The 25,124-nt window shown below is 49.6% G+C and overlaps 1 protein-coding gene and 1 long non-coding RNA gene across 2 annotated transcripts in view; one reads left to right on the forward strand and one right to left on the reverse strand.

Moving 5' to 3' along the window:
• The window catches only part of LOC132452074 (sodium channel protein type 4 subunit alpha B-like), a 318,084-nt gene that overhangs the window by 85,496 nt on the left and 207,464 nt on the right, over nt 1-25,124 (forward strand). Inside the window, 1 exon segment of the mRNA XM_060044440.1 lies at nt 16,874-16,937. Coding sequence (XP_059900423.1) covers nt 16,874-16,937 — 64 coding nt within the window.
• Nucleotides 1-25,124, reverse strand: part of LOC132452088 (uncharacterized) — a 399,718-nt gene that overhangs the window by 11,657 nt on the left and 362,937 nt on the right. The window lies entirely within an intron of this gene.

A 25,124-nucleotide genomic window follows, 5' to 3' on the forward strand; every position in this document is an offset into this window, starting at 1 on the left:
CTAAAACCAATGGCCTGCCCTAGCTTTAAGAAGAGAAAGCGTTTGACATTGTAAATACAAACGAGTTGGATGAGATGTGGGCCAGCTGGCAGAGCCTTCCAGACGTCGTTGTGATAATGGCCACATAAATAAAGTTGAGCTTTATTGGCATGAGGACCTGGGGGCGTTCTGAGAGGCCATCCCCACTCTCAGCTTTTGGACACTGCCAGGTGTCTCTTGGTTTGAGAAGCTCTATAAACGGAAGCACTAAAGACCAAAGCGGTGTCGCTTTATTTGTGATGATAAATGTGGGACCGATATCTACATGGACAGCAGAAAACCATGAACATGATGCTGAATATACTGTTTTGTTTCTAATAACCGGCATCTGTTGTTTCCTGAGACCGCGAAGCCCCTGGTGGTGGGAACGTTTCTCAGTGGATCAACCCTCCACTAGGAAGCCCTGTCTGCCTGTCCCTGTCTGCCTGTCCCTGTGTGTCCCTGTCTGTGTGTCCCCGAAGGGGACAGCTTGGGGGCGTTATGGCTTCATGGTTGGATCATGTCTGTCAAACTGTGCAGCGCTTTTGATTTTACAGGAATGCACTACGTCGGGATTAAGTCTAAGGTCCGTCTATTTATTCATTTCATGTCACGGCGTTAGACAAATGTCCCCCGCAGGCCCCCAGATCGATCTCAAAAAGCTGCCATGAAACCTGAGAGGGGATGAGTGGCGTTAATGGTGTCAGGGGGATTCACCTCTTGCTATTGGCTGCTTCCAAAAGCCCCTCATAGGGAGATCAATGGTCAACGTGGTCAATACTAAAAATAAGAGAAAACCCTTTTCCCATAATGCAGCACTCATTCCATCTTTTCTGTCTACCAAAGAAACGTTAAGCCATCACTGGCCCAAAGGGTGTCCATCTCCCATGGAAATGTTCAATCACCCTAACGTTGCCAATAAGCAAACTCCATTTGGTTAACAGCTTCTTCTTTGCTTTCATGGGCTGTGTCATGGTTGAGTGTGTCCATGTTTCGTATGTTGAGGTCATTAATCAGTGGAAGACTGGGAATGACTTTAGAATACTAGAAAATGCATTTCCTGCAGAAAATGTGGTGAGGGCTGTAGTGCAGCTGAGGTTTTAATAAAGCCACATAGTTTAAGATGTAAAGAAATGTGGAATGGCTTAAATTAAGTGAAAATATTTTTTTTGAACAGAGTTCAAAAAAGTAAACAATGTAAACATGCACACCATTTAAAAAAAGTAAAATGGTTGGAAACAAACAAAGTGAAGAGTTAAACAAATAGCTAATGTGATAAGGTTAACATTGGAGATCAAATATAGAATAGCTGAGCTGCATACAGATTGAAATGGTTGAATCGATTTTGTGTGCGTGTGTATGCATGTGTGTGTGTGTGTGTGTGTGTGTGTGTGTGTGTGTGTGTGTGTGTGTGTGTGTGCACGTGAGCAGCAGGTGAATACCTGAGCGCTCCAGGTTTTAACATCTAAACCGCACCCGTTGTAACTGCCGTCGTAAATGCAGAGAAGTGTTAAGATATGAAAGCTACTGGACTACTGTTTGCAATGTGCCTCATTGCGGTGATAAAATCGGCTTTCAAAGCCGCTTTATCCACCGGTAGAATATATCAACAAAGGAGGTGGTGCGTGTTTGATCCCACGCCAGAACACCCAGCGGGGACAGAACGCTCCTGGACAAACTTTTCCAACTACACCCGACCACTGTCAGCAGACGAGTGGACCCTCTTCCAAAACGAGGAAAGGAATTACCGAAAAACACTGGACACTAAAAGATTCGAGGACAGACAGAGCTTCGCCTTTTCCGGAGAAAAGCCAGCGAAGTGGATTAAACTCATCTGCATTCTTAATGGATTATACTTCAAGAACGGGACATTCACTACTCACCACAAAGATGAAAAGCCATTTGTATTACCATTTTTGAAATATACTGTGCGAGTATTGAAAAAGTTCCCTCGGCATAGTCCAACCACCGAAATCCACCGAGCTCCACCGAGCTCACTCGGAGAGTGGATTCAAGCGCAACTGCGCTTTGTGAGAGACGTCATCCAGCCTGCACTCCGTGCCCTCCGAGCGCGCAACGGGGGAGAACACCAAAGAATGGAGAGACAGGTGGGCAGAAATAAACTTGCTTATTTGTGGCAATATAGGAAATCGAAAGCAATAGAGATTATCCTAAATAACAGCACATACCCAGCCCCCCCACCAGCTGTCAATAATGTGGAACTTGTGCAGAATTATTATGCTGCCAAATGTAAAGAATTAAATCATGCCCCATTAGACAGAGCACCTTGGCACCAGTCACTTATTCTAGACCCACCTGTGCACTATCCGGAGACCACTATCTTTACCGAAAGTGAGGTGGAAAAAGTGATTACCAATCTGCCAAATGATAAAGCCAGTGGTTCTGATGGAGTCACTTATGAGACTATAAAAGCCACCAAGCAAGTCTCATGCCAAATCCTGACGCACATATTTAACACCTGCCTGTTAAATGGTAAAGTGCCGGATTCATGGAAAGGTGCCTTAATACACAGAATCCCCAAAAAAGGCAATATCCCGGATGACCCCTCCACATGGAGAGACATTTCACTTTTGCCAACAATCTATAAAGTTTTCATGAAATGTGTGCTAGCCCGCATCCTGCCTTGGCTTGAAACCGGAATACTTTCACCTGATCAAAAAGCCTACATTAGCCGCCAAGGCATGAATGAGCATGTCTTCTGCCTGAAAACGGCTATTGATGACTTTAAACACGACTCCGCAAAGTTATTCACTGTTTTCCTGGACTTTCGTGATGCCTTCGGGTCATTGCCACAAAGCGTCATGATTTATGCACTTAGGGAAATACAGCTTCCACAAGTGTATATTGATGTCGTGATGGATGTCTATGAAGGATCTTACATCCAAGTCATTTGTGGTGACACCCTAACTGATCCCATTCAGCTGGATGTTGGTATTAAAACAGGATGCCCCTGGAGTGCGGTGAATTTCACCCTAGCAATCAATCACTGGATCAGGTGGATGCGCCAGTGCGCACCTGAAGGAGTCAGGTCACCAAATCCAGTGCAGGGATATGCTGATGATGTAGAGATCTCATCACGGGACGAGAGCGTAATCCACTCAATGCTCCACCGCACTGAGGAATTCATACAGTGGTCAAGATTGGAGGTAAAACACACCAAATGTGCTGCGTTCTATGAGAGGAGGAGCGGTGGAAATCGGTGGTATCAAGCCAAATCCGACAGACCCCCATCCTTCACAATAATGCAGAACCCAATCCGCGTCTACTCAAGGCATGAAACATACCCATATCTAGGCCATAAATTCAATGTCGCTGGCGACTGGGAAGAACAGGTCAAAGAGCTGACTAATGACTACACTGTCAGACTCGACCTCATCGATTCATCCCCCCTCCCGATTCTAATGAAATTCCAGGCAATCAGAGAAGTCGCTCTTTCAAAAATCCAACACCTGTTTGCAAACATCCATATACCTCGGAACATCCTCACAGAGATGACAAACAAGACGGTGAGCCTGGTGAGGAAATGGCTTGGCTTAAACACCCACTCGACCCGTGACATCATCTTCCAAGCCCGCGGTGATGGAGGTCTCGGAGTCCCAAACATTGAGTGGGTCTACACCGCCACCAGAACCAACCACCTCCTCAAGATGCTCAACTGCGACGACGTGACAGTCCGGGAAATGGCCCGTGAATCACTCCTCCTGCATATGCAGCGACGCAAAATCCCACCTGCGAAGGAGAATGAGCGGCAATTCCTCGGATTCAAAATAAAAGATAATGGAAAACTGGACATCAGAACTGCAGGCTTCGGTGTGCGGTCAGACTGGATGGATCTCAATGACCTGTGCCACCGCTCAAGAATAAATCTGAAGTGGGCGGGGTCCGATGGTACACCTGTTGCACTGAACTCTGTTGTCATGGACCCGCTCATCAATGTATGCGCGACCTTTGAACAGGAAGATGGGCAACACGAGCTGTCAATCAAAACAGCGAGAGCCACAATGCTAAGAATGAAAGTAGAAGAGAGTGCACAGCATTGGACTAGCTTAAGCCTGCAGGGCAAACTGGCACTGCTACCCTTTGCAAACCACTCTGTGTATGGAGTCAGTTTCCTGCCATAATTCAAACTTGAAAAAAAAAGTTTCAAAGGCTTGTAAGTCTGGGTTTGAAAACTCAACACCTTGTAATAAAGGTTTTGCAACACTGAAAAAAGAGATTATAACCTGAAAAAAATAAAATAAAAAATTCAAACATCTGTAAACATGATTTTGTGCTCTATTTTATCTTCTTCATCATTTTCACCAACACATTTTCAAAGTTCAAACAATTTCACCAGCGCATTTGCAGAGTTTCAAATCTGGCACTGTTCTAACAGTGTATTTCATTGTTGCCCGGTTTTGAAACCTTGTAAATGGGATTCTGCAAACAGGTGTTCATACATTGAGAAATACGTTTTGAAAGGTTGAATATTAAAAAAGTTAAAAGTAATTGTACTGATAACAACATACTGTGTAACATCCCAAACACCCCAGACATTGTTTTCATTAACCAAGCCAGAAAATCAGTTACCATCTTTGAAATAGGCTGTGCGTTTGATCTGTATATGGACACTTGCTTCACATCCAAATTCATGAAATACCAGCCATTGGTAGAATGTATCACAGCTCTAGGATATAACTGCCAATTAATCATACTTGTGTTCGGAAGTCTGGGGCATGTACACAAAGTTGTGCTCCGAGGTTTGCAGATGGGTGGACTGCAAAAGGCTGATGCGAAAAGAGTTCTAAAATTCTGCTCAGTCTCAGCGACCATAGGCAGCCTCCACATCTGGAAGAGACGTTGTGTTGTCTATCCCTGAATGCCATATTGTCATATGCAATGCTTTAACCTCAGCTAAACCATCATCATTTCATCTCTACTCCTCTGCGTGCTTAAGCATTTTGCACATTCAGTGTCTGGTTAGTTTTCAGATTGAAACCTTCTAATTAATGTTTGGATCAAAAAAAAGAAAACTTTGTTTTGCTTGTAGATCCAAATAAAATAATTTAAACCTGTGTGTGTGTGTGTGTGTGTGTGTGTGTGTGTGTGTGTGTGTGTGTGTGTGTGTGTGTGTGTGTGTGTGTGTGTGTGTGTGTGTGTGTGTGTGTGTGTGTGTGTGTGTGTGTGTCGAACTAACCTGGGCCCAGTTTCCCGATAACGATGGATCCATGCTCATACGAAGGTTCTCACGAATGATCTTTCAAAAGTTCGTAAAAATGTTCTGTGCATTTCCCAAAACTCCTTTTAACATGAACGTGTGTATACTGCTCGTTCGTAGGCTTCTCCACTGACACGGCGCTAAAATGGGCTCTGTAGGAGGTTGAGACGCAGGAATGTTGTTAGATGTAACTGTATATTTTGTGGCAGCCAAAAAATATCTCCCCATCAAGGCCATCAGCAGAGTAGCCTACGGAAAGAATAGACTACAATAATATGAATGCTAAAAATATTAAATCACATTTGATTAAGTCTAGGCCGACCTAAGCTGTAGCAGTCCTAATCCTGAACGCACTGTGCGTACATTTTTTCACAGCATTTTTCCCCCTGAAATAATTTCATGTTTACAAAAATAAAAAATTGCTTTTGGCTGTGTGACAACTACATTTACATTTATCTTAATGTGCTGATTTCTAAAACATGCTTTGCGCAGCAAAGAGAGCAGACTTTCTCTGATTCCACATAAGGTTTCATTGATTGGCGTGCACTCTCTAGTCTAGAATCGTTGATGTAATCATTATAAATGCAACTTTCCATTCATTCATATGCAGAAGCTAGGCATTGACACGGCTATTGCTGAACCGATTAGGAGAGCTTGGTCTAGATCCTACCCCTATTGTTGGGCAGAGGTATAATGGTGCGGGCAATCACAGCACAGTTTCCCGCAGCAGTCTACGTTCACTGAATAATCCATGTTTTCATCTTGGCTCGAAAGCAACCTCCCACACAAGAGCCGTGAAGTCATACGATTTTTTTTATTTGCTTGTGATAGGGTTGCCTTGTGACATGGAGTTTGATCTGTAAATTTCGGCTACGCACTTATTTTTGGTTTTAAAATGCTGCAATAAATGTTGTTGTCGTTGCCTTCTAACATGTCTCTGTCTTTGCTGTTTAAATCTAACAGTGGTCTACGAGTAATATATCGGCGCTAACCACTGTTTTCGGGGTATTGCGAAACTGCTCGACATTCAGTGGTATTGGATGTGTTTTAATAAAACACATCCAATACCCATGAATGTCCAGTTGGTGACTCCACTGAGGCTAAAGTTGCGATGCTCTTAGTACTCTACGAGTACCACGGAGCCCTAGTTAGCTACGAGTGTTTTCCAATATATGTTATGCAACGATGCTTTCGGGAAACGGTGTGAAAACTGTACAATGCTCGTACGACGAACTACACAAGCCACTTAGGCTACCTATGCTTTCGGGAAACTGGTCCCTGGAAAAGTGTCTTATTGACGTTATTCGAGGTAAGCTCATAAAATGATAAGGCTTGTACTGCTGGACTATGTTGAGTCACAGCTTTCATGTGACACATCATTTGTGCAGATAGCATGACTTGAAATAGATATTCTTTAAGCATAGTTGTTAGCATTTAGCTTCTACCGGATGTAAACCAGATATTTAAGAGGCACCTAGCCTCTAGCGATAAATAAACGGGGGTCCCCACACACAAACGCCCGATATATAACAATCAATCAAACAATCGGATAATAGTTTTAGCGCCAATGAACAGGCCCGGTTCTACGGACTGCATAAGCATGCATTGCACCTCCCATTAAATTGTGTGCTCCCTCTATTGAAAAAATATATAAATATGATAACAATAATAAAATACTTGCAAACAAAACAAATGTTAATTCAGCTTGTAACATTTTCCATGAAATAACAGTCAACAACAAAAAATCAACAAAGAAAATCGAATTATTGGCTTAGTCCAACTATGATTGGATTATTGAGTGTCATGTATACACCTTAGTCAGACTAAAATTGAATCGAAAATTTAAACTAGATTATTCGATTCATAGTATAATTAATCATGCATGTATACGTTAAATTCGATTGGACTCGGATTATTCGTTCTGCGCATGCTCAAGATTTTTCCCAGGGACCCTGAGCCAGAAGTAGAAGGAGGCGATAGTTGTGTTGTCGCTGTTCAAAACCGCAAACAACATGATGCACAGGTCAAGGAGCAAGACACACTATTCAGACGAGGAGACTCGCTTCATTCTTAACCAATTAAAGGATATGCACATTTCACAGTACATGGATGGGAGGAATACAAGAAACTGTGATTTATTTAAAAAGGTAGCCAAGAAAATGGAGGAAGCCGCCTTCCTGAGGACCCCGGAGCAGGTTCCGAATACGCTGGAAAAACATCAAGAAGGCATTACTTGGCGCTAAACAGCACAATGGAATGGTGGCGTGGTTGTCAGCATGCTTCATGTCTGGTCTTTGAACTTTTGGACGAACTCCTTGGGAGACGACCTCTGTCCCAAGCAAGACAAAATGACTTGGATGTTGGTTTCGAGCAATCTGCCACAGGTATGTTGCTATAACCTTACCCTAAAGCTAACCTAGAGGCCACATGCTAGCTGAGCCATTTTGTTGGCTAAAGGGGAAACGTGTTAAATATGTGTTGGAACATGTGTAACAGACCGTCCCCTAAATGGCCAAATTATAAAAATTACAAAACGTTGGACCCGGAGGAAACATCATGTGTCACAAATCCAACTGCCCGAAGGCTCACCTGGGTCCTCACCTAGGTCAGAAAGTTCTGAAAAGGAGAGGAGTATAACTAGTACTCCACTGCCTACAATAACCAACAATTCAGTTGATTTACCTGGTAAGTTCTTCAATATTCTAACTGCATCAAAATATGGGGAACCGTTGTGAGAAGGGTCCAGCTGCAGGCTTGGGCTTTTCCGTCATGACACACCTGGTAGCGTTTCATCTGCCAATCACACGGTGTTGCGAAAGACATACTGGGTTTCGCAAAGGCATACTGCGAAGCATAGTCGCAAGGCATACTATGCTTTCATTCCTTATTGGCAATTTTACCTCTCTCGTTAGATTTAGCAATCATGGAGCCTCCCTTGGCTAACATTATATGTTCTATGCTATCCGTACTTACTACTAAATCACATTTTGAAACAAATTTAGGCTGGTTTATAGTCCTCGGTAAAGTGCTGTACGTAGACACGGAGAGCCTTCTCCGTAGCCGGAGAGCTTGTCAGAGACCCTCTCCGTAGCTTACGTGCACATCCATTATTTTTTAACTATCCGTCGATGCAACGGAGACGGCAAGCACTGTGATTGGTCCTCGAACAAAATAATTTCCGCGATCACTTCTCCGGTTTGACATTTTTGCACCTTTTTTACTTTGTACTGTGGCAACCCCCTTCGTCGGCGGCGGGGATTCGGGAATTAATGAACGAAGCAGGGTTGCGGTGCAACGGGTTTTATTGGAAAACCAGTCACAAAAGGGAAATCATATAAACTAAGGTTCTTCCGTAATCGGGAATAAGGGCGCGGGACCTCCTGGTCCAGCCCTTCCTCTGGGTCGGCGGGGAAACAGCACCCGACGCCTCCGGCTTACTCCTGGTGGGGAAAACGTCTCGTTAAAACACGTCTCTTCCTGGTCCGCCCTCCCTCGCGTCTCCCCCGTCCCCAGCCCTTAAAGCTCCTCTCTCCTGGTCCCCCAGGTGCCCCCAATGTTCTTGATTCCCTGGGCCCGGTTGATGTTCCCTCTAGCACAGCTGGGTGGAGGGGGAGGTATCTTCCTTCCACCACCCGTCCACGGGGCGGGTGCTGCAGCGGCTGGCCCCTGGCCCGTGGCATGGGGTTGCCACACACCCCCATCCTCAGCAGCAAGCCGGGGGTTCCTCCTGTTAGCCCTAGGCAGGCGTCCCTTCGGGACAGTGCGTCTGCGTTACCGTGGGCCCTTCCGGGTCGATGGACCACCTGGAAGCGGTAGTCTTGTAGGGCCAGGAACCAGCGCGTCACCCTGGCGTTGGTGTCCTTGGCCGTTGCCATCCACTTTAGGGGGGCGTGGTCGGTGACCAGGCTAAAGTTCCGACCGAGGAGGTAGTAACGGAGCTTTTCTAGGGTCCACTTGATTGCCAGCGCCTCCTTTTCCACCGTTGAGTATGCCCTTTCGCTGGCCAGGAGCTTCCGGCTGATGAAGGTCACCGGATGCTCCTCTCCTGACCGGACTTGTGATAGAACGGCTCCCAGCCCCACCTCAGACGCATCCGTGTGTACCACGAAGGGGAGGCTGAAGTCCGGGGTGATGAGCACGGGCTCGGTGCAGAGAGCCTGCCGTAGGTGGGAGAAGGCTTCCTCAACCTCCTCCGTCCACTTCACTCGGTCGGGTAGAGTCCTCCGGGTTAGCTCGTTGAGGGGGCTGGCCAGTGTTGCGAACGCGGGGATGAACCTCTGATAGTACCCGACTAGTCCCAGGAAGGACTTCACCTGTTTCTTGGTGGTCGGCCTGGGCCAGGACCGGATGGCTTGCACTTTTCCGTCCTGGGGTCTCACACAGCCCCTCCCGACTTGATAGCCCAGGTAGGAGGCCTCCTCCAGGCCCAGGCGACACTTCTTGGGGTTGGCCGTGAGGCCGGCGGTTCGAAGCGCCCCAAGGACGGCTCGGAGGTGGTGGAGATGGATGGTCCAGGTGCTGCTGTGTATTACGATGTCATCTATATACGCGGCGGCGTATTCTCTGTGGGCCCGTAGGATCCGGTCCATCATCCTTTGAAAGGTTGCGGGTGCCCCATGCACCCCGAACGGGAGGACGGTGTATTGGTATAGCCCGTCTGGTGTGGCGAACGCCGTCTTCTCCCGGGACCGCTTGGTGAGGGGGACCTGCCAGTATCCCTTCGTGAGGTCTAGGGTGGATATGAACCGGGCCGGGCCCAGTTGCTCTATCAACTCGTCTACCCGTGGCATAGGGTAGGCGTCGAAGGCAGACGCTTCGTTCAGTTTGCGAAAGTCATTGCAGAACCGGTAGGTCCCGTCTGGTTTGGGTACCAGAACCACCGGGCTGGACCACGCGCTATGGGACTCCTCTATGACCCCCATCTGCAGCATGCGGGCGACCTCTGTTCTGATGACGGCGCGCCGTGCTTCCGGGATGCGGTAGGGCCGGAGGCGGACTCTGACTCCCGGTTCTGTCCGGATGTCGTGGCTGACGGTTGTGGTCCTGCCGGGTCGCTCGGAGAAGACATCCAGATGTTGGAGCACCATGTCCCGCATGTCCTGTGTCTGGCTCGGGCTCAGCAGCTCCCCCACTGGGACCTCTGGAGGGGGCAGTCGAGCGGCCAGCGTCAGGAGAGTTGGATCCCGCGGAGTGGTCAGTGGTTGCCACCGCTTCAGCAGGTTGATGTGGTACAGCTGGGTGGTCTTGCGTCTCCCCGGTTGCCGCACCCGGTAATTTACCTCGCCCACCCGGTCGATGATCTCATAGGGTCCCTGCCACTTGGCCAGGAACTTGCACTCAGAGGTCGGGATGAGGACGAGGACCTGGTCGCCCGGGTCGAAGGTGCGCAGCTGGGCCCCCCGGTTGTACACCCGAGCTTGGGCTTGCTGGGCTCGTCCAAGGTGCTCCCGGACCACGGGCCACACCTGCGCCATCCTGTCCCGCACCTGCTCCACGTGCTCGATGATGGTGCGGTGGGGGGAGGGTTGGCTCTCCCAGGCGTCCCGGGCGATGTCGAGGAGCCCTCTCGGTCGTCTCCCATAGAGTAGCTCGAACGGGGAGAAGCCGGTGGAGGCCTGGGGTACCTCCCTGATGGCGAACAGGACGTGAGGGAGTAGCTGGTCCCAGTTCTTTCCATCGACCTCCATCACCTTTTTCAGCATGCGTTTTAAGGTCTGATTAAACCTCTCTACCAGTCCGTCGGTCTGGGGGTGGTAGACGGAGGTCCGGAGGTGGCGGATCTGTAACAGACTGAGGAGGTCCTTTAACACCCGGGACATAAAGCAGGAGCCTTGATCTGTCAAGATCTCCCTAACTATTCCCACCCTGCTAAATAACGTCATTAGCTCTCTTGCCACTGCCTTGGCTGTGGCGGCGCGGAGAGGTATTGCCTCTGGGTAGCGGGTCGCGTAGTCTACCATGACCAGTATGTAGCGGTGACCTCGGCTAGTTCTGGGGAGGGGGCCTACGATGTCTAATGCCAGTCTGTCGAAGGGGACCTCGATCAGGGGCATGGGTATGAGGGGATTCCGTACGGACGGTCTAGGGGCGGTACGTTGGCACTCGGGGCAGGCTCGGCAGTAGTCCTCTATGTCTTTCTTTACCCCTGGCCAATAAAATCTAGCTAAAACCCGGTCCCTGGTCTTATCCATCCCCAGATGAGCCCCTAGGAGGTGTGAGTGGGCCATGTACAACACCTTGCTAACATAGGACCGTGGAACGATCAGCTGTTCCACCTCCTCTCCCCCCCTCTGAATTACCCTATACAGTAACCCTCCCCGTGTGCTGTAATGTGGATACTGCCGGCAACTCACCGAGTCCCGTGATAGTCCCTCGTGGGTTTGCACGTGTCCCCAGGCTTGTCTTAAGGAGTCATCCTCCAGCTGGGCGGTGGCGAACCGTCCGCCCCTGTCCGCTCGCCCCTCAACGGCCAGGGGGAGGTCGGAGAAGTCAATGAGGGGTGGGCTCTCACTCTCCTCTGGTGGGGGTATCGGCTCGGAGGCGGTCATCGTGCCCGGTGTCCCCGGGGGAAGGGATTCCGTGGACGAGGCGTGAGGCCGGCGTCCTACCTCTCTCGCGGGTCTCTGCGGAGGCTCGTCGGAGTCAGTCGGGGATTGTGGGGGTTGGCCTGCCATATAGACGGGTCGGCTTCGTCGCTGGCGCGGTCTCGTCCTTGGATGTCGGGGTCTTGGTGGGCGAAGCTCCGCCCCCAACAGTCGTCCAAAGATGGGACAGTCGCGTCCAATTAACAGGGGCATGGGTAGGTTGGGCACTACCCCGGCCTGGACCGTGAAGGTCCCCTTCGGGGTTTGTACGGTGATGTGGTTGGTGGGGTATGTTTCCGTCTGTCCGTGGATGCAGCCCACCTCCACGTCCTGCCCGGGCGTTCCACAGGCTAAGTCGGGCCGGATCAAGGTGACCACGCTCCCTGAGTCCAGGAGGGCATGGGTGTCGCGCCGTCCCACCCGTACCGGCAGGCTCGGCGAGACGGTCCTCTCGTGTGACCAGCAGGTGGTGCGGAGGCAGGCTCCTCCCCTCTGGTCGGACGGACTGGCCGTGGGCATTGACACGTCCCCTGCGCCGGGACAGTGGCGGGCCAGGTGGCCCTTCTGGCCGCAGGTGTAGCACCTCCACTCCTCTCTCGGAGTCGGGGGGGCGGGGCCTCTGCGGGCCACGATGTTTTGAGCCGGGTAGGCGGGGTCTCGGACGACCGGTGTCTGGGAGCGCGGGGTCTCTGTCATCCGTCCGCGTCGCTCGGTCCGCGGCTCCCCCCCTCCGGGAGGCGGGGCTGTTCCTCCGCAAAGCCGCTGGGTTACTTGATGGTTCTCGAGGAGTTCCACGAGATCGTTCACCGTTCGGGGCTGGTTCCCGGAGGCCCAGCGTTTGGCGCCGGGGGGAAGAGATCGGATGCAGCGGTCTATGACGAGCCGATCCAGCAGAGGGGGGCCGTCGCCTTCTACGAGCCACCGCTCGGCCAGCCGGACGAGTTGGGAAATCTGGCTTCTCACTGAGCCGAGCGGTTCGTAGCTCCAGTCGTGGTAGCGCTGCGCCTGGGCGGGGAGGCTGTGTCCATAATGGGCGAGGATGGCCTGCTTGAGCGTCGGGTAATGCCCCGCCTGTTGGGGGTTGAGATCCCGGTAGGCGCGCTGAGCTTCCCCGGTCAGGAAGGGCGCTAGGATGTGGCCCCACTCGTCCGCTGGCCATTGTTCACGGTCCGCGGTCCGCTCGAACACCTCAAGGTACGCCTCTACGTCGTCGTCCGGTCCCATCTTTGTCAGCCTCTTCGTGGGGGCGGCGGATGCAGGACCCCGAGCGAGCTGCTCGGCCATTCGGACCATGCATCTCCGTAGGACGTCTATCTCCTCGTCCCTCGTGGCGGGTTGGTCGGCGTGCTCCATCGTGGTCTGGGTGGTGTTTTAAGTCCAGAGATCGCGTTGCCTGCATTCTCCACCACTGTGGCAACCCCCTTCGTCGGCGGCGGGGATTCGGGAATTAATGAACGAAGCAGGGTTGCGGTGCAACGGGTTTTATTGGAAAACCAGTCACAAAAGGGAAATCATATAAACTAAGGTTCTTCCGTAATCGGGAATAAGGGCGCGGGACCTCCTGGTCCAGCCCTTCCTCTGGGTCGGCGGGGAAACAGCACCCGACGCCTCCGGCTTACTCCTGGTGGGGAAAACGTCTCGTTAAAACACGTCTCTTCCTGGTCCGCCCTCCCTCGCGTCTCCCCCGTCCCCAGCCCTTAAAGCTCCTCTCTCCTGGTCCCCCAGGTGCCCCCAATGTTCTTGATTCCCTGGGCCCGGTTGATGTTCCCTCTAGCACAGCTGGGTGGAGGGGGAGGTATCTTCCTTCCACCACCCGTCCACGGGGCGGGTGCTGCAGCGGCTGGCCCCTGGCCCGTGGCATGGGGTTGCCACAGTACATTGTTTACTTTGCACATTAAAGACCAATAAAACACCAAATATGATTTGAAAAGCAACGGATGTTTATTTACTAACTAATTTATTAACACTATTTTCACGGTTTGTCGTCAACATATAAGATAGATCGGGCGGCGAATTGCATTGCGTATCCGCCATCCCGACGGAGATCTTTGAATGCTCGAGGGGTCTCCCCTCGAGCAATGTAACTACCTCGAGGGGTAGTTACAGAGTCGGATTACGGATTAAGGAGTTTGAGTAGTTGACATTTTAATACTGTTCAGCAAGAAAGGCGATAAAGAAGAAGAAGGTGGCGTTCCAGTCTGCGTAAACGAGAACCCCCATCAAACGAGAATGCCCATTTGTTTTTGCAGTGGGGCGTTGTAGCCTAGACTCTTTTAATTTCCTAACCAAAGCTACTGCTTTCCTTGGTTGGATTCACTAGCAAGGCGAGTGTAGCCATAGCCAGTTCAAGAACTAGGCTATTTGTGAATATTCACTGCAAACGTTAGGAGAAAAAGATTGTTTTTGCCCACAGTAGAGGCGAGTTGAATGCAGTAGGCGGCCACGTTACCGCGCGTTAATGTGTAAACAGTGGCCAGAAACAAAACAGATAGATGGTGATTTATTGACACAAAGCATCAGAGTGCGATGCATCCACTCATTTCATGTAGCCTAACAAACAGCTGATTTCAAGAAGATTACATGATGCTATCACATGCCTGAACTGTAGGGATGCATAACTGACTTTACACCTATTATTTCTTAAGGGACAAGGTCCCAGCAACAAAGCAGGAGGAGACGCCAGTCGACGGATGTTGATCTGATTGTCCAAAAGATTGACGACATGAACCAAGTGTGGAATGAGCGTCTAGAAAGGAGTGAGGCCCCGGGACGAGTGCTTGTTGGACGTCATTGTCGAGATCAATGCGAATATGGTTGCTGCACTTTTGGAGTGTATGCAGACCTTTCAGCCACCCGCCCCCTCATATCCCCCAAACCATTCCCAGACGCCGTATCCAGATGGTTATGCAGCTTATGGCCTCCCAGGACCACCCAGCCCTCTCTACCTCCAGCTGTAGGCTCAGGTAGCCCTGCTCTTCAACACGCACAGAAAACATGTTACCACTTGCAATGTGTTCAATGTGTTTATTTATTTGTATTTTTTTAAGTGTTAAATTGTTCCTTACAATTTTTTTGTAAACGTTTTACTTGTGTTAATAATTGTTATAAATAAAACGCTTAATGCAACTTTCATTAGTGTTTGTTTATTCATTGAATGAAACAAGTGTCAACTGTACAGTGAAATGTACAAATTATGTACAACTATTATGTACAAGTGCCGTTCTGATCCTCTGTCAATTCGCATTGTCTGGGGTGTTGAAAGCACGGACACCTGGCTGTGGCATGTCCAATGCAAGTGTAGTAGCTTCATCTGTCCAGATGGGATTTACACTCTCCTTCTCACAGGTAGTGATTATGTGAGAAGTCCCTGTTGAGCGCACATTGAGCAACACTATCCAGCGTGACTTTAGTCTCCCAAATTTAATCACTAATGTGGTCCTTGCAGAGCTTAAATAAACGTTGAATGACTCCTGCTCAGGGGTTTTGTTTGGGGACTGGATATAGCCTTTCATGAGTCAGTCCATGAGTGGATAAGTTGGATCTCCCAACATAAAGTGGTTGATGGGGACGCCATTGATTTCTCTTGGTTCCTGAATGTAAAAAGACAAAAATTATTATCAGTGTTCCCCAGTAGCTTCACTACTTAAAGCTAAGCTAGTAACTTACTACAATTCTCAGAAGCTCTTCACTATTTCCTGTACCAATTAACTTTTCAGTAGCTTAACTCAAGTAGCTCAAGAAGCTACTTTTCATGCAGTGTTTTGAACGTTAAGGTTTCATACAAAAGGGTTATACCTACATTTTTCTGGAATACACGGTGACAGGGCTTATACTGATTATTATTTCATGCAGGCAGTAAGATAGCTTCAGAATACAGTAGAGCTTACTTTTGGTGCAAGATGTGCCTGGCTAAATAACGTTGACTGCCTAAGCACATTGGCGTTGTGAGCACCCCCAGGCACCGTGGAGTTGATGTTCCAGAATCTATAAGGAATGATATCAGCAGTTAGTAAGCATTCACGATGCACAGACTGTACGTCAACTAAATAAAGGTGTTTGGCCCAAACTTAAGATATATGTCATCCACCACAGCTTGGAGGACATGCGAAGGGCCGGCCAGCCATACGAGGGCCAGCCTTGCTACAAAAATCTTTGTAGCAATCACTTGGCGGTAAAACTGGAATGTGGGTGCCATCGTTGCACCCGATGATTTGTGGGATGTTGAACTTCTGTTTGAATCGGCGTGCTATGCCGATGGCTTCTTCTGTCGTGGACACCTTGATGAAGTTGTGGATGACCAACGACAGCATTTCTTCCTTGCAGAACATGTACACAAACTTCTTTACAGTTGATTTGTGAACGCCAAACTGATTGGCCACGATTCTGCATACAGAACAATGGCAACCCTCTTTTCAAGCGGTACCGGTGCATGAACGGTCACGTCCTCAGGCTTCATGACCCTTTGATCATCCCACACAATTTGTTGAAGGACCTGCGGCTATTGAATAAGCAGCGAAGTCTGAACTAGTTGAAGTGTCAGAGAATGGGATTTATAATGGTAGTCATCCCATTGACTTCCATCATAAAAATTATCTTTTAAAAGTTGAATATCTTAAAATAATAAATAAAAGTTCCAAGCTAATATGAACATTTTAAAAGTGGAATGAGTCTCTAGGTGAAGAATTGTGGAAGGAGTAGGGTCCCAAATTTTGAAGAGAATAATACAGAAGGAAAGAAAGAAAGAATAAAGTATTAGTGTGTGTAATAAGTATTCTTAGTATTTGTATTTTTTGTTGGCTAAGGTACGTCTTTTCAATATCATATGGTAAGAAATGGAATTAGAATCTTCCAATTAAAAAATGTAAATAAAAACAACGAAAAAGATAAAAACTAACAACTAACTCGGTTCCATGATAATCGAAAGGTAGTTTGGACAAGGATTAAAGCCAGCAGAACTTTATTTCAACCCAAAAATGCATTTTAAATTGTATTCTAATCATCCATTTATCACACCTCCATTGAATAAATCGAAATAACAATTCTTGTTTTGCAGACAACTTCTATAAAGTGGAAGGAGCCAAGGACGCGCTTATCTGTGGGAACAGCAGCGACGCCGGGTAAGTCTGCTGGGTGCACAGTGCTGAACACTCAGAAACACACTCCACCCTACACTCAGAATCACCCTCACAGAGGACCCCTACACTCAGACACACTCCCACAGAGGTCCTTACACTCAGTATCACCCTCACAGAGGCCCCTACACCCAGACACACCCTCGCAGATGCCCCTACACTCAGAATCAACCTCACAGAGGCCCCTACACTCAGAATCACCCTTTAGGGCATTTAGCAGACGCTTTTATCCAAAGCGATTTACAACGGTCAATGCATCGACGTTCAGCTAAGAGAAGCCAGGGATCAAACTAGCAACCTACCGGTTAAACGTCCTCCTGCTCTACCTCCTGAGCCGACCCCACCGAAACAGCCTCACAGAGGCCCTTAAACTCAGAAACACCATGCACAAAGGCCCATACTATCAGAAACACCAGAGAGGCCCCTTGATCAGAAACACCCTCCACAGAGGCCCCTCGCCTAGAGAACATCTGATGGCTTCTCTGCAGTCGTCATCGCCACTCACACACACACACCTCACATTCAGAGCCAGAGCCAGAGACACATCAGAGACACATTTTTCACCCAGTAAAAGGAGTGGTTGGTTGGAGTCTGCTGTAGGGTTTCTGTATTGGGAAACCAAACAGACGTCTGGTGCCGGTCAGGACCCCTCGGCTGACCTGAACTGGGGGGGGGGGTATCGGGGAAACACAGACCTGAAAGTAGCCATCAGTGGAAATACTATACGTTGTTGGACCGTGATCAGTGACCCCACTGGTATGTGCACATAATGTAGGAGATTGCAGGCAGAACTACAGCAGAGACGTTTTGGTGTCCCTAATGAGTCTTGTGGTTGACAGAGAGTGGCGTCTCCTCTGCCAATGTTGGTGCAGACAGCGAAGGCGTTAATAGCGTTGTGTGACATGTGTCGCAACGGACGAGGATTTATGCTGACACGTCGTCTGCTGTGAGCGGTGCAGCGTGGACACGCAACACGACCACACCATCACTCTGACGTGCCATGCGTTTGGCGGTGTGTGCGTTCTGACATGGAAAGGTCTTAGAACTCGGTCTTTAAGTGCAGCAGAACGATCGGTCAGCAACAACAGTGCTTTACTAAAGACGGGCATGGAGGATTACGTTTTAATTCTTAATCTGGGAGTTAACAGCACAGGGTGACTTGAAACTCGCCAAGAGTGAGTCAGGAAGGTTACCGGATAACGAGGAGAAACAAGCTAAATGGGCTATTGGGGGCTAACGGAGACATGAGCTAAAGAAGCTAAAACGTAACTGGCGTTGACGTCCTCCGAAGGCTGCGAGGAGAAGTCTGAATAAACTGTCTTAAGTGACAGTTGAGGGCGTAGACGTAGGCCATCGGGAGGATGGAGAAAGAAAGTGACGTTGGAAAAAGAGTACAGCAGTATGAAATCAAATTTTAAAAAAGTTTCCCCATTCAATAAGAATTTGACCCTGGGTTCACTGAAGTGCCTGCTAAAGCCCTCCATCCTGAACACAGACAGGACTGTGAGTTAAGGCCTGTGTAGAAACAGCAGCCCAAACAAACAAACAAGGAGGCTGATGGGAAGGGACAGGTCCCACTGAGCCCGGCCCGGCGCACCCTTGAGCGGCAGGTGACTGGCCGCGGGGGGGGGGGGGGAGGCGGGGGGGGAGGGGTTGCTGATTGGGGCCTAAAAGGTGGAAGGCCACGCCAGCTTAAGGCGTGTCAAGGAGCTTGCCACGCTGGGATGCTTGAGGTGCTTCGCATGTCGTGTCCTGACATGTTCCCGGGGTAAGAGACCAAGACCTGCCTTGACAGTTTGAAAACCTCTGCTTTGAAGCTTCTGTAGCCTATCTGCATACCTTCATTGGTTGTCCTTTGTTTGGTCTCTTGTAGAGCAGGGTGTCAGGGTTAGGCGGACCAACAGAGGCGAGGCTGGATGTGAACAGAGAAGCTGTTCTTTTGGTGAATATTACCTTTCACATTGTTTTCCAGTCTACTTTGGCTCATGTGATGTGAAGATTGTGTTTAAGTTTGTCCTAATTCACAATGATAATAAAACAGCTGCAATCAAATTTCACCCCACGTGGTAAGGTAGGTGTTTGGCCACTCTTTCTGGTTTTCTGAATAGAGGGAGCATAACAATGGAGAGTGAAAACCACACACAAATAAGACCTGCGTATTGTGTCTAGACAAGGAGTGACAGAGAGAGGAAGAAGAGGAGGAGGATAAGGAAGTTGCCCTTATAGTGCGTATTGGAAGTTAATGTTTTTAAAAATATTTATACATTACATTCTCTGAAAATTGCCCTTTGAAATTAAAATGTAGGATTTTATCAGTTTAAAAAGGTATATCGGCAAAAAAGTGACTATTTTGAGCAAGGCTTCAAAAAACGTTGTTTTTTTATGTGATACGTCAAACGCGTCATATTACGTAGGAATTGGTAGACGCGGTCGCTGTTGCTGCCTCAGTTGTGAGTAGTTACCGCGGTGAGCGGTCTTGTATTTCCCCCCCCTGTGGTTTTGGGGTTTTTCTAATCGACGAGATGAGGTTTTGTATCTGTGGGGGTTGTTCCAACTCCGACCTCCTGTCCGACCATCTCCGATTTCACAGTTTCCCCGATCGGAGAAAGGATGGAGCAGGCTTTCGAGCCTGGGTGCATTTTGTACAGGTGAAGAGAAAGGACTTTTTTTTCGCCTCTGTCACCAAATACACGTTCATTTGCGCGGCTCCTCCGCTGCCTCTGCGTGTGTTTGTTTTGCATTGTCATGAGTGGACCCAGTCTGAGCTGATAACCTGTAATAACCCCGCTGCCTCACACCGCCAGCACGGATCTGGGCTTCCGCCGACAGCCTGCAGACGAGTGGGCGTGTCCGTGTAGAACGTCTCCCTCTCTCAACACAACCATCATGGGATCTTGTGATTGATCGCAAGCTAGTGCTGTGCAAACACACACGCCTCCACGCAACCTTTACAGGATGCTGGGCCGGACGCCTGGAAGTCAAACGGCTGCACTCACTGGAGATGGGCTGGAGACATATGGTCTTGGGGGGTCTAGATCCAGGGGAGACATGCAGGCCTGGGGGGGTCTAGACCAACATGCAGGTCTGGGGGTCCAGACCCAGGGTAGACATGCAGGTCTGGGGCTCTGTGTTCAGTTTGGCTCAGAATGTTAGTTTGCGTTGCCTAGCCGGTTTAGTTATCGTACATGAAATCCCCTGACACCAACGTGTTTGCACAAAGGAAACAACGTGTCCCAAGAAGACACAACATCAGCGCAAACCCTCACGTTAGTTGTACTCACTCGTTCTCCAGTAGGGTCATACACACGACCTCTTTGACGCCAGGGTTGTTGGCCTTTTCACTGGAGCAGCGCTGAAGGTCCCAGGTGGCCAGGCGCACCGCGGCCCGGCCGTCCCGCGGGCCCGGGGCCGGTGCCACGCGGGGCCGCAGGGACACCATCTGCGTGGGTCCTCCCGGCGGGAGGTCGAGGTCGTCGCTCCGGAGGCTGAACGAGGTTGGGCTCGGATGGGAGCGACCCGTGTAGGTCAGCCCGCCGTTGGTATTGGTGGACGGAGTTCTTGAGCGCTCCACAAACACCTGGAAACGGATCTTGTCCAGTAGGGAGCAGTTTATGTGATCGACCCGAACCAGGTCCTCGATGCTCTTGAACGGACCGTGTTGGGTCCGATAGGCGACAATGTTCCGGGCGATTTTCTCCGTGATGCCGCGGATGCTCATGAGCTGCGGCGGGGTGGCGGTGTTGATGTTCATGCCGCTGCAGGAGGGTTAGGGGAGGACATATGCTCCGGGTCTCTCGGCAGGGAGGACGGGGAGTGCTGCGACGAACTGGTCCTACTCGACACGCAGATCTCCACTTTAATAATTTCCAGTTTGGTGGCGCCTATCCCACTCACCAGCGCTAGGTCCTCCACCTTCTTGAAGCCCCCGATGCAGTCCCGGTACTCCACGATGCTCCGTGCCACGGGGCGGTTGACCCCGGGCAGGGTCATGAGCTCTTCCTCCGTGGCCGTGTTGATGTTCAGCCGCTCCTGGTTCACCATAATTCTCCTGACACCACAACTCTATCTCCCTCCTATTGCCATGGTGTCTCCCCCTATTAGGTGGTTGCTGTTCTCCCTCACGGCTAGCTGGCTCAAAATTGTAGTGGTCCGAAACTGTTATTCATTGTTGTTATGTTGCCTATGTAGTCTATGATGATTAGAATGTCCGTCTACCAATTCCTACGTCACGCTCGAAAACGAGCGTTTGAGATGCAGAAGTAAAATTGTATCACAAAAACGGCTCAAGATGCCACTTGGAGTGTAGATTTATCAATAAAAACAAAAAAATCGTTTATTCGAATTTTTTTTCCTATATGATTCTTCACTGCAGTATCTAACTTCCAATACACACTTTAAGGTAAACTCTGGGCTCTGCGAGCTGTTCTGATCCACAGTGGAAACCTTTATTCTGCCTGAACTCGATGTTTATGCTTTGTTTTTTTCCTGAATCAAACTGAAATCTGTTCCCGGACACTGTTCCAACCTGCCTCTCTTCAACAACCCCTTTAGAATTCCTCCTGATTAATTGACCGTCTGTGTATCTTTGCGTCTACATACTGAAAGTGTGCATGAGTACAATCTGTTGTGTTCCCATATGCCAAAGGGACACCTCTGATCTCCACGGTTTATCTAAATATTCTGGAGCCAGGTGCATGCCAAGCATGTCTGAACAAACGGTTTGCACATGGTATGGGGAGCCTTGTTAAGGACCCTCATTAAGGACCCTCATTAAGGACCCTGTCTCGTTATCGTAGCTCGTTAACATTTCTACTGGGACCCGTGAGGTCAGAGGAAGTGGTATGGAGAAGCCAAAACGAAAGAGCTAGTAAGTGTGTGAGACAGAAACACAACACAGAGTTTGTGTTGATTTCGTGTACTTGTTGTTCTGTATAAACAGGTAGGCCTCAGTGTAATGACCTGTCTTTATGCTGCGTTACCACTATCAGGCCAATAAATGGACAGCATTTATAAAGCGCTTTTCTAACCATTGACCACCAAAAGCACTTTACAATATTGCCTCACATTGAACATTCACGCACACATTCACACACCAACGGCGGAGTCTGCCATGCAAGGCGACAGCCAGCTCGTCGGGAGCAATTAGGGTTAGCTGCTTTGCTCAAGGACACCTCAACACTCAGCTAAGAGGAGCCGGTCATCTAACCAGCAACCTTCAGGTGACCAGCCATTTCTACCTCCTGAGCTACTGCCGCCCCAATACTCAGGCAGGCCCCTGTGACCTGTCTATATGCTGCGTTACCACTATCAGGCCAATGCTCACGTAGGCCTCAGTGTAATGACCTGTCTATATGCTGCGTTATCACTATCAGGCCAATACTCAGGTAGGCCTCAGTGTAATGACCTCTCTATATGATGCGTTTCCAACGTGAACTTGTGTTATTATCTCCATTTTTTGTGTTTTGTGTATTTTTTTCTGATTCTCACAGTGTTGGCCAATGCAGGACAACTCAGTGTAACGGCCCACATATATGCTGCAATAGCACAACTTAGCTAATTTAGAATGGTCTCCTACGGTGGAAATGGAAGTGCCACGGCAGGTGTTTTCCCTGTGTCTGTCCTACAATCGTGCTCCATCATGTGGTTACCAGTGTAGAAGTACTCCCCTGTGTGTTTATCTCTCATCCTGCATCATTAGGGGCGAGGAAGAAGAGGAAAAGCCATTTTCTGAATCTGCGCCACCTTAATGTGGCTGATGCTGTTGATGATGCCACAGACTGGGTCTAACCTGGGAAAACAGTAAAACTTTATTCAGCTCATACGGCTTGTAATAATAAATAAATTCAATTTTTATATAGCGCCTTTCAAGGTACCCAAGGTCGCTTAACAAGAGGTGTACACAGGGGGGGGGGGCAGGTTAAAGGCCATAGGCCTCTAAGAAGAGGTGTGCCTTCAGGAGCTTTTTGAATGACTCCACTGAAGTGGCACAGCGGATATGGAGGGGGAGCAGATTCCACAGAGTGGGGGCAGAGGCGCAGAAGGCCCTGTCCCCAAAGGTCTTGAGTCTGGTGCGGGGGGTTTCCAGCTGGTCCTTAGCAGAGGACCTGAGGGACCGCAGGGGGGTGTAGGGATGAAGGAGGTCAGAGAGGTAACGGGGGGCCAGAGCATGCAGGGACTTGTAGGTGAGTAAGAGGATTTTAAACTTGATCCGGAACTTAACAGGTAACCAGTGGAGTTGCATCAGGATGGGGGTGATGTGCTGCCAGGGCTTAGTGCCAGTTAAAACCCTAGCAGCTGAGTTCTGAACATATTGCAGTCGGTCCAAGGTTTTGGAGGGGAGACCTGTGAGGATGGAATTACAATAGTCCAGACGGGTGGAGATGAAGCAGTGGATGAGTGTTTCAGTGACTGAGTCTGAGAGTGAGGGTCGGAGTCTTGCGATGTTTCTCAGATGGAAGAATGCAGATTTTGTGGTGTTGTTGATATGAGGCTGAAATGACAGGGTGGGGTCAAGGATGACACCCAGGTTGCGGACTACGGGGGATGGGGTGATAGGGCAGCCATCCACTTCCAGCAGAAGATCCCCAACCTTCCTGAGCAGTGACTTGGGGGCCACGACCAGGAGCTCCGTTTTATTGCTGTTCAATTTGAGTAGATTAGAGGTCATCCAGATTTTTAGGTCTTGCAGACAGTTGATTAGTGGGGCCGGTGGAAACTGAGTTGAGGGTTTGGTGCTGATGTAAAGTTGGGTATCATCAGCGTAGCAGTGGAAACTGAGACCATGATGACGGATGATTTGACCAAGGGGGAGCATGTAAATGGTGAATAATAAAGGGCCGAGCACCGATCCCTGGGGAACACCATGGTTGACTGGTGCCGTGGTGGAGGTGGCATCGTCCAAGGTGACGTATTGTTGGCGGTTGGCGAGGTAGGACTGAAACCAGGAGAGGGCTGAGCCACTGAGACCAATGAGCTCCACAAGACGGGTGAGGAGGATGGAATGGGATACTGTGTCAAAGGCTGCTGAGAGATCGAGGAGGATAAGAATGGAGATGAGGCCATTGTCGGCGGCAGTGAGGAGGTCGTTGGTGATTTTAATGAGGGCAGTTTCGGTGCTATGGTGAATTCTGAAGCCAGACTGAAGGGGTTCAAAGAGCTCATGGTGGGCCATGTGGTGTTGGAGCTGGGAAGCCACTGCTCTTTCCAGGATTTTGCTTAGGAAAGGAAGGTTGGAGATCGGGCGGTAGTTGTTGGGGTCGTCAGGGTCCAGACCGGGCTTTTTCAGGGTGGGAATGACTGCTGCAGTTTTAAAGCCTGCGGGCACCACACCAGAACCAAGGGAGCAGTTGATGATGGCAGTTATGAAGGGGCAGATAACAGGTAGGCAGGTTTTCACCAGGAAGGTGGGCATGGGGTCCAGCTTGCAGGAGGAGGACTTAGCTCGGGACACTAAGTCGTGCACTTGGTTAGCGTCCAGTGTTGCAAAGGCGGAGAGACCACACTGCAGGGTGTCGGCACCAAGATGAAGGTCAGTGTGAGACGGTGACGGAGAGTGTTGGAGGAGGTGGTTGTGAATGGTCTCCACTTTGTTGTGGAAGAACTCCAGGAACCGGGAGCACAGGTCCAGTGCGTCAGAGGGTTGGGGAGCGTCAGGGGGGCGCAAGAGACGGTTGATGGTTGAGAAAAGTTTTTTGGGGTGGTTTTGTTGGTTATTGATAAGCTTGGAGTAGTAGAGTATCCTTGCCTTAGAGAGGGCCTCCTTGTATTCCCTGACATGGTCTTTGTAAGCCTCCTGGTGTACAGTGAGGCCAGATGTTCTATAACGCCTCTCAAGCTGGCGGCCAGCTGCCTTCATGAGGCGAAGCTCAGGAGTAAACCACGGGGCGGGGCGAGAGAGGGAGACCTGCCGGGTTATGGGAGGGGCAACAGAGTCCAGGCTGAGGGAGAGAGCTGTGTTGTAGAGTTCCACCAGACCGTCCACAGAGGTGTTAGGAGGGGGTGTGGCCAGGTGGGTCGCTAGGGCGGTAGACAGCACAGAAGTGTGCACCTGTTTCGTTTTCCGAAATGTGATGGTACGTTTGCTGGGGAGACGGGGTGTGGGCACAGAGACAGAGAAAGAAATGGCAAAATGGTCTGATATTGCCAGGTCTTCACACTGGAGGTGGCCAGGGG

This window comes from Gadus macrocephalus, chromosome 23, assembly GCF_031168955.1.
Source record: "Gadus macrocephalus chromosome 23, ASM3116895v1".
Classification (NCBI taxonomy): domain Eukaryota; kingdom Metazoa; phylum Chordata; class Actinopteri; order Gadiformes; family Gadidae; genus Gadus; species Gadus macrocephalus.